Raw genomic sequence first — 11,271 nt, 5'->3', positions numbered from 1 at the left:
CATTGTCCTTGTTTTCAAATAATACGGGCTCAGTGGTGGGGAGCTGGCCTGTAGGCTGGGACTCAGGCTGGGCAGACCGGGCCTGTGAATGGAAGTCTGTTGTGTCCCCCCAAAGGAACTGAGTCTGGCCTGGGTTTTAGGAGTGTTTCCAAAGGGGATAAGCTTGCTTAAGTCAGGCTGTTTCAGGTGCCAAGGAAAGGGGTTCCTCGTGCTGCCTGCAGCCTCTACTCACACCATCCTGTTCCTCAGAGAACCCCATGGGGCATGGAGCTGCACAGGGAGGGGTGAGCAAGAGTAGGGCTTTCTGCTCTCCACAGCCAAGAACTTGGACTCCAGGGTCTAAGCCTCCTGGGGGCTGCAGCCACTGTCTGGGGGAATAAGCCTGGTATCCAGGGAGGGGCCCCAGCCCCCAGATGAATCAGATACAGGGCCTCCTTCAGGAATCCACTTTATTATGGCATCTGGTGGGTCTGGTGGATGCAGCTTTGATTAGGTCCCTCTCCAGGTGGATTCTGAAGGAGGAAGAGGCTGGCGCCCTGACAGGCAGCCCCTCAACCCTGGGTCCAGTGGCCCCTCACTCAGGCCATGCTGCTGCTCAGCTGCATGGCAAAGTCCTGCACATGCTCCTTCAGAGTCTGGCGGGCATCTGCCTGTGCCCGCTTCTCCCGTGCCCTTTCCTGCTGCAGCTTGGTCAACCGCAGCCGTAGCCGTTGCTCCCGCCGCTTGCAGGCCTGCAGTTGGCGCTGGGCCTTGTCCAGGGCATCGAGTGCAGCCTCTGCCCGCCGTTTCCAGAGCAGCGCACTGCCCACCTGGTAGCTGTGCTCATTCTGGATGTAGGCTCCAGCAGGTGGTGGGAGGCGCAGCATGTATGCTGAGGGTGAGACAGGCCGTGGCTCGAGAGGGGATGGCTGCCGCTCTGGCTCCCGCTCCGGTGAGGGCTGGGCACTGCAGCCTGCTTCATCCGCTTGGGCACCCAGGGGCCCCAGGAGGTCTGAGAACGGGCTGCTGAGGCCAGGCTCCAGCCTCCCAGTGGGGGAGGCAGGCAAAGCAGCAGGTGCCGAGGCCTCTTCCACAGGAAAGCAGGAGATGTCAGCAGGTGGAGGTGGAGAAAAAGGAGTTGTGGGCCCTTGACTCTCAGAGCAGCTGTGGGGAGACTGACAGGTCAGGCTAAAAGCTTGCCAGACCACAATTCACCAGCCCCCTTAAACCCGCCTCACAGGCTCAGGACCCTTCAGCATGGCTGCTGGTAGATATCCTAAAGCCCTGTCCCTCAGACTTGGGGTGGGAATGGGGCACCCCCCACTTGGAGCACATACCGCTTTCTGCATCGCCGGAGCCGGCTGACATCAGGGGAGCCAGGTGGGTAACTATGTCCCTTGGTCTTGGTTGTCCGGCGCAACTTGGAGAAAGACTCAAATATTGTGGGAACTGCCCCCTCCTTCAGCCTGTGATACCCACTGTGGGGGAAAATAAGCCTGGATGAGATGGAGAACAAGCGCTGACACCCCCAGCCGATCTGCAGGGGCGCAGAGCCTGCATGCCCTCCAGCACCCCAGAGCAGGCTCCCCAGTGCTAGCCAGCACCGTGAGAGGTGGGAAGGCATATTGAAAACAATTCGTTTGGGCAATGCCAAGTTAGGCGGATTTACACCAGTGTCTTCCCTGCAGAACTCCTCAAACTTAAGGTGCGTGGAAAGGCTCCACCAGAACTGGGCTGACCGGCCAAAAAGAATTTTTTTCATTTGGGGACTTGGTGGGAAGACTGGGGTTTTAAGGAACACCCTCTGGAAAAGCTAATGTTTTTCTTTGTGTCACTGGCACAGTCATCCTGAGGGGGTGGGTCTTACTGTCCTCATCTGTCACAAGGGGAAACGGGTACAGAGATGGGAAAAGGCAGCCACCCCTGAAACGAGCTCGTTCCAGCTACTATAGGGATCTCGTCATCCGGCCCTACAGATGCCCCAATGCTGGCTGGCAAGGAGGCTCACCTGATTCCCACCAGCTCAAAACAGTTCTCCTCGAAGTGTTTGGAGCAGAAGTAGATGTACTCGGATGCTGGGTCCCATAGGCCCTGGCCGCTGGGGTCCAGCCTCTGGCAGTTGGCCAGCCACAAGCCTCGCCTTGGGTTGTCCTTTTTGGGAAGTCTGTGGAGCCACAAACCCGTGAGCCCCAGGCTGCCTGCAGCCCTGGGATCATGTTGCATAAGCTCCCCAGGTGGGAAGAGCTGGCCCTGCACATGCTGCGAGAGAACTCCCTTCAATTCTGTCAGGTAAGCACAGATGAGGAAACTGAGGCCTCAAAAAGGAGAACAATGTGGTCAGTGTCACCTAGCAGGTAAGAGTCGCAGAAAAGAAGTCCCAAAGATGATGGACCTCCCTTTCGTCTCTTCCCGTCTGGACTCAGTCCCACCTGGACCGTCCCCTTCACTCTCTCCCACCTACAAGTTCAAGCCTCGCCCCCAACCAAAGAAAGAGCATGCGCAATCGTGACTTCACAGGCAAAACAGGCGCATGCGCACGTGAACCTTCGCGTGCCAGCACGCACGCGCGCTGACCTGTGGAAGGAGATGCCGCTGTTGCGCGTCTCGCGCGTATCCCGTGTGCAGCAGCCGGCGGCGGAGCAATGACGCGGCATCTGGGGAAGAGGCGGGAGCTTGGTTGCGGGCGGCTGTTCGGACCCAGAGGGGCCTCGCGCCCCCAGCCGCCGCTCCCGTTCGGGCAGCCTTGGCCTGCCAGTTCTCTTCCGGCCCGATCTCGCCCGAGCCCCGGACCAGACCCGTTCTCCTGACTCCGGTCAGCGGCTCTCACGGTCTTGCCATTGCTGAGCCGCCGTAGTCTCGCGAGGTGTAGCGAACGGCGGAAGTTGCTACCATAGAGACTAGGAAGCGCGGGCGCTCGTCCGTGGGGCGGGGCGGGGCGGGTCCCGGAAGTGGCGGGAGCGTGGGGTCGTCGCGGGGCCCGTTTCGTCGTAGGGTCCCTGGACGCCTGCGCTATGGCTAGGTGGGCCCCTCTCCTTTGTCCTTTCGGCTCTAACTATTGGCGGTCTACGCCGGGGTACCCAATGAACGGCTCCGCTCGGCAGCGCAGGGCCCGGCGTACGGGTCTGCGCGACGGGAAACCGGCCGCCCAGGGAGGCCCCGATTGCAAGAAAGTCAACTCCAACAGCAAGAAAAAGGGCCGGGACGCTTTATCAAAAGAACCTGACAAAAACCAGTGCTCACGACTAAGTTCTGGAGAGGTGCCTGTAATGAGAAGGGTGGGAGGTGGCCACTGATTACATTTTGGGAAAATGTGATGGGCCGAGGTGGTTCTGTGGTAGCGACTTCTTCCAGCAGGGACATGACAGGGAAAAGCTAAGGACCTTCGCGGAGTCGGAGGTCAGGAAATAGATTTGTGCTGGGTGGGGCTGCATCCCTGGCCCCTCCCAAGACAGGGTGAAAACAGCCACTCCACTGCTTAGAAAAAACTGTTACTTTCCCATTTTTCAAAGAACATCAAAGTATGGGATGGATTTAAGAATGTTTAAATGTAAAATAATCGAAGCATCTTCTTTCTTAACTCCCTGAGCTGTGCCTTTTGAAGCCTTCTTTCTGGAAGTAATACAATAACATACAGACATGCTTAATTTTTTCGGTCTGAGAGGAAACATGTTTTTCCCCTAGAAATCCACTTGGAAAAAGGCAGGTATTTGGATGGGGAATTTTGTCAAAGAGAAGCACAAGAGATGAATGATAATCTCAATACAGAAACTTTAATAGTTTGTAAACATGTCTTGTAATGTTACAGTGGGGGATGGGAAACAAAGGGATGGTTGCCAGCCGCACTCTCCCATTCAGTATTCTTCCCCTTCTTCAGCCTCTGCTTCCACGGAATCTACACCAACCTCTTCGTAATCTTTCTCCAGTGCTGCCAGGTCTTCCCGGGCCTCAGAGAACTCCCCTTCCTCCATGCCCTCCCCCACGTACCAGTGCACAAAGGCTCGCTTTGCATACATGAGATCGAACTTGTGGTCCAGGCGGGCCCAGGCCTCGGCAATGGCAGTGGTGTTGCTCAGCATGCACACAGCCCGCTGTACCTTAGCCAGGTCTCCCCCAGGGACGACAGTGGGGGGCTGGTAGTTGATGCCCACCTGCCAGAGAAGGGAATAGAGTGAAGTTTATATTGTGGCCTCAGAAATAGTAGCTTATTTTTCAAAACTGGAGCTGTGGACCCAGTTTAAATGATGCCCTATTGAAACTGGTACATTATTTTTTGGCAGTATCAACATTTAATAGCCTTTGACTGTATACTTTCACTTTTTGGATTTACCCACACAAGAGCACAAAGTTACATATATAAAGATTTTTATGTATTTAGTTTAAAGCACTGTTTGTAATGGCAAAACTGGAACAGATGTCCATCATGGGGAACTAAATATACACCCATACAGTGAAACACTATGTATGATCATAAAAAGAATGAGAAATCTGTCCTGGCATATCAATACATCCAAGGTATATGGTATACCTGGTAAAAAGAATAGCAAGTTGAATTCTATGTATTTATCCTTAGCAACACGTATAGAGGAACAAACAGGCTACAGCTAGGAGAACATCATGCTGGAGGAAGACAAATGGCTGGGAGTATGCTGAGGCAACCACCTGTTTCTGCAGTTAGCAGCAGCCAGTCTCCAGAAGAGTGGAGGGGCAGGGAGGAGGACACAGGGTTCTGATCCAGATCATGGGGTGTCCTCCCGCAACTCTAAGGCCAGGCAAGACAGCCTCTCAAAGTGGGAGTGCTGCTAGCTTCCTGTGCAGTGAGTCGAACCTGTCACATATGTGAAAAGATTGCGTCCTTTGCCCATGTTGCTGGTCTTTTTCTGTCAACATCACCCATATAACAAGAGACATAATGTACCTCAAATGTGCACAGAATAGCTCTTGAAAGACAAAGCTCTAGGGAAGGGGAAGAGAATTTTAGAGTTTTTCAGCCTTCTGCATTGTTTTAATATTTTGCCTTGTATATGCATTTTTATAAAAAAACTAAAACAGAAGATTCCTTGAAAATAGTGTGTCTCTGAGCAAATGGTTGATAAAAAACATATGGTAAGATTACACTTAGGCTGACAAAAAGAAGCAAAAACTAGAATCAGAATTGAACATGGTTATCTGAGGCTAGACTGTCTTCTGTGGGGACAGTCAGTATAAGCTCTTACTTCTGCACCGTCCCACAGACCGGCCTCCCTACTGGGTGACAGGAGCCAGAGACTCAGCTACGATAGGAAATTAGGGCACAGGACACACCACCTCCCAGCTGAGGCTGTCTTGGATGTCCTTACTCTCTAAAAGTCACAGGGACTAAAAGAAAATTTCCTCCATGCAAGTCAAGAACTTGGTAACTAGACACATGGAATGGAAGGTTTCAGCTCCTACCTATAACCTCTAAGGTCTGCAAACCTATGTAAGATTTAATGAATATTTCCAGATTGGTGAAACCTTTATTTTACCCCTTTCTGTGAGTCACTTTAAATCTGTCAGTTTTATGTCCTTAAAGATGATCTGCATCATGGTTTCTTAAAGGGACTCAGGCTAGATAGCTTCAACAACTTATGTGTAGTCAGAGGCAAGCTACCAAACGGAAACAAGATGACACATATTCTAGTCATTTTCAGCCTGGCATGACCCTGGAACTTGTAACTCCACAACACTTTAGCACTCCTCAGGGCTTACAAATACGAGGTCTACAGCTTTGTCTAACATAGAAAGCCAACTGTGAACAGGGACTTGTAACAAAGAAGAGGGTACAAAATTAATGAACCCAGGCGTGATGAAGCACTTAACCTGATTGATAATCACAGTGGGTCTAGAGCCAGACATTGTTATTTGGCTTCCAAGTACATGTTGGAATCAGTTGACAGTAATGCCCCAATTTCAAATATTCACATGAATTACCAAAATGCCCAGAAATTTCTACATTTCTATCATAAGAAATAATTTCTATTTTAGGGACATTCATAGTATAAAAAAAGGATCTTATTTCTAAGGCCAACTCACATTTTTTTCACTAATTTTACTACCCAAACAGGGACAAAGATCCTTCAAAATCTTTCCTATTCTGTTAAAATCCTCCCGGTTAGAGCATGGTGCTGCTAACACCAAGGTTGCTGGTTCAATCCCCAAATGGGCCACTGTGAGCTGCGCCCTCCTTAAAAGTTAACTGTGCCATAGTAGAATGAAAGCAATGTGTAACCAATGACCATGGCAATTCCCCAATAAAATTAAAAACAAAAAATTTAAAAACTTAAAAAAAAATTTTCCTCACCACAGATAAATAATGTGATGACTCAGGAAGGAATTCAAAAGGCACCACTGAATAAATTATCACTCTGGTACACTCATTTATGACCAAAAGCCTCGCTGCCATGGACGGGGGATTCTTCACGAGGGCAGCCTTCTATCGCAGGGTCTGCTGCATGCTGAAAGGTAAAACCACTCGACAGCACCCAGTCCTACCTTAAATCCCGTAGGGCACCAGTCCACAAACTGGATGGTGCGCTTGGTCTTGATGGTGGCAATTGCCGCGTTGACATCTTTCGGGACCACATCTCCCCTGTACAACATGCAGCAGGCCATGTACTTGCCGTGGCGAGGGTCACACTTGACCATCTGATTGGCCGGCTCGAAGCAGGCATTGGTGATCTCAGCCACGGACAGCTGCTCATGGTAGGCCTTCTCAGCTGAGATGACTGGGGCGTAGGTGGCCAGGGGGAAGTGGATGCGGGGGTATGGGACCAGGTTGGTCTGGAACTCCGTCAAGTCCACGTTCAGGGCCCCATCGAAGCGCAGGGAGGCCGTGATGGAGGACACGATCTGCCCAATCAGGCGATTGAGGTTGGTGTATGTGGGCCGCTCGATGTCCAGGTTGCGCCGACATATGTCATAGATGGCTTCGTTGTCCACCATGAAGGCACAATCGGAATGTTCCAGGGTCGTGTGGGTGGTTAGGATGGAGTTGTAGGGCTCCACCACGGCCGTGGACACCTGGGGGGCTGGGTAAATGGCAAATTCGAGCTTGGACTTCTTGCCGTAGTCCACTGAGAGACGCTCCATGAGCAGAGAAGCAAACCCAGAGCCGGTGCCGCCCCCGAAGCTGTGGAAGATGAGGAAGCCCTGCAGCCCCGTGCACAGATCCGCCTGAGAGAAAGCAGAGACCATGAGCAACGCCTGCAGAAGCCACCCCACCACCCTGCAACAAGCCGCTGTCACTTTTCTTTGCCTCCACAAGAGTATACAGATTCAAATTGTCCCCAATGAATATACATTACACTTTGAGGTGAGGCAAAGCAGATGCTAAAGATGTACACATATGGATGCACTGCAGCCGCACGGAAGGAAGACCACGGAGTCATTATTCTGGCCTGGGTTTTGCCAAGATGACCTCCTGGTCCCAATCCAAGGCCTACCCTCCCATTCCAGGATAATGCCAACAGGAAGCCTTCCCAGTGTTCTTACCAGTTTGCGAATCCGGTCCAGGACCAGGTCCACGATCTCCTTGCCGATGGTGTAATGGCCTCTGGCATAATTGTTGGCTGCATCTTCCTTTCCTGTGATCAGCTGCTCCGGGTGGAAGAGCTGCCTGTAGGTCCCTGTGCGTACTTCATCTACAAAGAAAACACGTGTGCCACGGATCTTTAAGGACTATTGTTAACTCACCAGCATGGAAACTTTGGGGACCATTCCATTCTACCAAGCACATGCTGTTCCTTATAGGTCAACAGAAAGCGTCTCTATGTAATACACAGAGCATAGCTGTAATCTACGGCTCTAGGGCGGTAAACTCAACTCATGGCACAGATACCAGTTTGACCAGTTCCCAAATGAGGGAGCAGAGCTCTCACCCCCCCACACACAGGCAATTCTAAACGTACATGTTTTTTTCACACCCAAAGGGTATAATGAAAAAAAAAGACCCTTACATACTAGACAGTCACTAGGTCAGTGTGACTTGCTGAGCAGTCCCATCAGGCACCCTATGTGGCCCAGGTCTCACAGACTTTAGGGTGACATTTTTCTGAGTGGCCAGTGCTGTCTTTGCAGCTCTCCTTGGAAACTCCCTCAGGCATTAAATCTGGAGGAACCCAATGAATTTTCTCTACTTGCTTTTCTATGTCTGAGATGCAGGTCAAGACTCTCCTGCACCAGCCTGAGAGAGTGCACAGCACTAAGTAAGGAGGAGCACCTGGGAACCCTGCGTGGGAGTGTACATGACCACCTGCCTGGGGCTGAGGCAGTGATCAATAAATCTGTCACTGCTCATCTTATTGCAGCAAAGCAGTTTTTTTCTGTATGTTAGCTTTTCGTAGGTCAGGAGACTGAGCCCCACATTTCAAGCACTAACCTTTCAATTTCTCAGCTAACATAGTCATGGGCCTACCTGTGTGTTCATCCATCCTTTCTGCAGAGGGATTCAAGGGAGTACATGTGGGCATTTGGAGAGGATCTTTCACCCTCCTTGGAAAGCTGCCCTATGTGCCCGAGTACCTACCGACCACCGTGGGCTCCAGGTCCACAAACACTGCTCTGGGCACATGCTTGCCAGCCCCAGTCTCGCTGAAGAATGTGTTGAACGAGTCATCCCCACCACCGATGATTTTGTCACTTGACATTTGCCCATCAGGCTGAATTCCATGTTCAAGGCAGTACAGTTCCCAGCAGGCATTGCCTATCTGCACACCGGCCTGCCCCACGTGGATAGAAATGCACTCTCGCTGGGAAACAAAATAAATGTGAGACCCACTTGTCTTCGGGCAATCATCACTATATTTCATGCAAAATATAATTTAATATATACGCATGTGATTCAGAGCATCTAAGACTTTCTCAAGCTTATTTCCCACGAGGCTTATGGAACTCTTATCCCTGTGAGAACTGATGTGCTCTAAACCACCCTAGCTATTAAGTGTGAGAGTTAATCTCAGAACCTAAGTTTTTCCTACTATACAGAAATTAGGTTATTTTTAAAACCTGGAACCATATAATGTCAACAGTAAACCCAATATTACAGCTAGTCACAGTAGTTCTCTGAAGAGCAGCGGTTTTTTATTGTGTCCTGATCAAAGGATAAGGTAAAGGGTAAGAGTCGGGGAAGAAAAAGTGGACTAGGATACAGGTCACCATGGCCCAAGCACTAGTGGTCATCTGGTCATCCTGTGTCTTCTGCCTGCCCCTATAGATCTATCCTGTTTTCCATCCAGCTCTGTGGAGGCTAACCCAAGTGGGCTGCATCAAAGGGCTTCCTTGCATCCTGGCTTCTGGTTGCTTTAGCCAATGTCAGGCAGCAGCTAGAGACCAGGAGGTCAGAGGAAGGTGCGGTCAGGGTGCTTGCTCCCTGGCTTCCTCTCTGCCAGACTGCCATGGGTTGCTTGAGTCAATTTACCAAGGCCACAAACTTTGAGCAGTCAGCCTTCTTCACAAAGCTACCCTCTCAACTTCTAGTAACTGCTCTCTCTCCTATCTCTTCAAGCCTAGGAGTTAATGGCTTCTAGAATCACAAATGCTGGGATACTACTCTATCCTTTTATTTGTTTTGTTTTGTTTTAGCTGAGCCATCCTGCTGCCTGTTGGCAGCTCAGCGGCTGTTCAGCTTGGGCCAGGACTCGAACTGCTGTTGCTCAGAGCTCAAACTCTTGAGCGAGCTCTTAACCAACTGAGCCACTCGGCCGGCCCACTACTCTATCCTTTTAAAAGATTCTCCTCAAAGTACCTATTTTGAATATACCATCTCTTCCCTGCTGGGAACTTAACCATAAATTCGCTAATCACTTGTTCGATTTTAGACACATCATCCTTACAAATACATAAAAGAGAGCAAATGAAATTTGAGGTGTCCCATCGACTCTAAATTCTAATGTCCAAGTCCAAGAATTTTAAGTCCTATTTTCAGTTACACAAGTACCTAACCTCAGAGTCATCAGGGCATCAAAGATTGATGTAATGCAGCCACAGATCCTTGACAAGGAGGAAGCACAGCTTTATTATAATGTAAAGGAAGGAAAACAGCAGAAAGGTCTGTTGGCACATTTGGTGGCAGGAAGTTGAATCTTCTGGATAAGTAGGGAACTATGCATATGTCATCCAACAAGAATATGAAGGTGGGTAAAACTGCTGGCGCCTGAGCACAAATCAAGGTACTGGCACCAAACTGTACCAGTGGTCATTGGATTCTTCATTCTTATATACTCAGAGTAAAAAGGGGAAAAAGGCTGGTTTCATTTAAGAATGTCTTTGATGAAGCAAAAATGACCACTAATTTTATTAAATCTCTAACATTGTGTACTGTGACAAAATGGAAGTACACATAAAGTACTTGTGCACATGCTCAAGTACAGCTGTCTTGAGAAAAAGCATTTGTGTATCTGAGTCCCCAACTGAACTGTTTTTTTTTTTTAAAGGAATGCTATGTGTACTTGAAAGAGCTAGCTATTCAGACTTGGATATTTATTATTTATGTTAACATGTTGCTTTAAAGTCAATAAATAAATACTTTTACAGTTTTCAGTTTTAATTTCTAATGGGACTAATATAAATATAACCCACATAAACAAGGCTTTTGGGGGTCCTTGATAATTTTTTGTAGTGTAAGGAGGTCCTCAAAAAAGCAAGTTTGAGAACCACCCTCCAGTCTTCAAGAACCCAACAGTATGGTTTGTCCTCTCAGAGATGGAGTCGAGGCCATCCAACAATCCAGTTGCCACCCTGGTTCCTTACGGCACCATTTCCGGGTAGCCGCCTGCCCTTGTCAACCCCCACCTTCACCACGCGGGGGGTGTGTGTGTCACGTGACGTGACGCACAAACACCGAACGCGCAGTCTCGTGTGCCCGTCCAGGGGGCCTCCAGACCTCGTGGTGCTCCCAGGCTGGGCTGGCGCTCCGGTGCTCCTGCAGGCCGGGGCCTCCCGCGTCCTTCCAGCCCCTTCCCCCTAACCCCGCCGCCTGTTCCCATGGCACCCTGGGTCCTTTTCTCCAACGACTCACATTGTGGGTTTCGTCCACCCTCCTGCCTGGACGTCCTCAGAGTGAAGGTTTTTGGGGTCCTGCCAATGAGTGCTAGGCCCGCAGCGCCCCCGCCCAGCCCCAGGGTCTTACCATGGTGAGCTATGCCGCAGCCGCCAACCAACTCCGCGACTTGACCTCAACCGTCCCACAGCCGCCGCGCGCCCAACTGCTGCCCACGCACTGCGTGCACTGCCCTTTATAGGCCCGCCACTGCCCAGGCGCCCATTGGTCCGAAGTGC

General features: G+C 50.4%; 2 protein-coding genes across 3 annotated transcripts; both read right to left on the bottom strand.

The window, feature by feature from the left end:
- Positions 1–435: 435 nt before the first annotated feature.
- Positions 436–2,885, bottom strand: THAP7 (THAP domain containing 7). 2 transcript variants are annotated; one of them, XM_019632071.1, is made up of 4 exons: positions 2,554–2,884; positions 1,988–2,143; positions 1,317–1,457; positions 436–1,143 (listed from the first exon to the last, which is right to left on the bottom strand). In XM_019632071.1, the coding sequence occupies exons 1-4, from the start codon at positions 2,631–2,633 to the stop codon at positions 579–581; spliced, it is 942 nt and encodes a 313-aa protein (XP_019487616.1). In that variant the 5' UTR covers positions 2,634–2,884; the 3' UTR covers positions 436–578. The 2 variants fall into 2 exon arrangements, with proteins under 2 accessions (XP_019487616.1, XP_019487617.1); XM_019632072.1 differs by lacking the exon at positions 1,988–2,143 and having other exon boundaries at positions 2,554–2,885.
- Positions 2,886–3,738: 853 nt separating this feature from the next.
- On the bottom strand, positions 3,739–11,193 carry LOC109376243 (tubulin alpha-3 chain). Its single transcript, XM_019632077.1, has 5 exons — positions 11,123–11,193; positions 8,522–8,744; positions 7,489–7,637; positions 6,490–7,170; positions 3,739–4,127 (listed from the first exon to the last, which is right to left on the bottom strand). The coding sequence occupies exons 1-5, from the start codon at positions 11,123–11,125 to the stop codon at positions 3,831–3,833; spliced, it is 1,353 nt and encodes a 450-aa protein (XP_019487622.1). The 5' UTR covers positions 11,126–11,193; the 3' UTR covers positions 3,739–3,830.
- Between the last annotated feature and the right edge of the window lie 78 nt (positions 11,194–11,271).

Source organism: Hipposideros armiger, unplaced genomic scaffold (genome assembly GCF_001890085.2).
Source record: "Hipposideros armiger isolate ML-2016 unplaced genomic scaffold, ASM189008v1 scaffold_1073, whole genome shotgun sequence".
NCBI lineage: Eukaryota > Metazoa > Chordata > Mammalia > Chiroptera > Hipposideridae > Hipposideros > Hipposideros armiger.
The sequence above is the reverse complement of the archived record's forward strand: the minus strand, read 5'-3'. Positions and strand labels throughout refer to the sequence as shown.

Excerpts from the sequence above, each read along its gene's own strand:
- THAP7 (XM_019632071.1), bottom strand. The coding sequence starts at position 2,633 with ATGCCGCGTCATTGCTCCGCCGCCGGCTGCTGCACACGGGATACGCGC. Across the intron at positions 2,144-2,553 it reads AGCGGCATCTCCTTCCACAG|ACTTCCCAAAAAGGACAACC; the intron begins GTCAGCGCGCGT and ends GTGGCTCCACAG. Across the intron at positions 1,458-1,987 it reads TTTGAGCTGGTGGGAATCAG|TGGGTATCACAGGCTGAAGG; the intron begins GTGAGCCTCCTT and ends TTTCCCCCACAG.
- LOC109376243 (XM_019632077.1), bottom strand. Across the intron at positions 7,638-8,521 it reads CCTGGAGCCCACGGTGGTCG|ATGAAGTACGCACAGGGACC; the intron begins GTAGGTACTCGG and ends TTTTCTTTGTAG. Across the intron at positions 7,171-7,488 it reads TGGACCGGATTCGCAAACTG|GCGGATCTGTGCACGGGGCT; the intron begins GTAAGAACACTG and ends GCTTTCTCTCAG.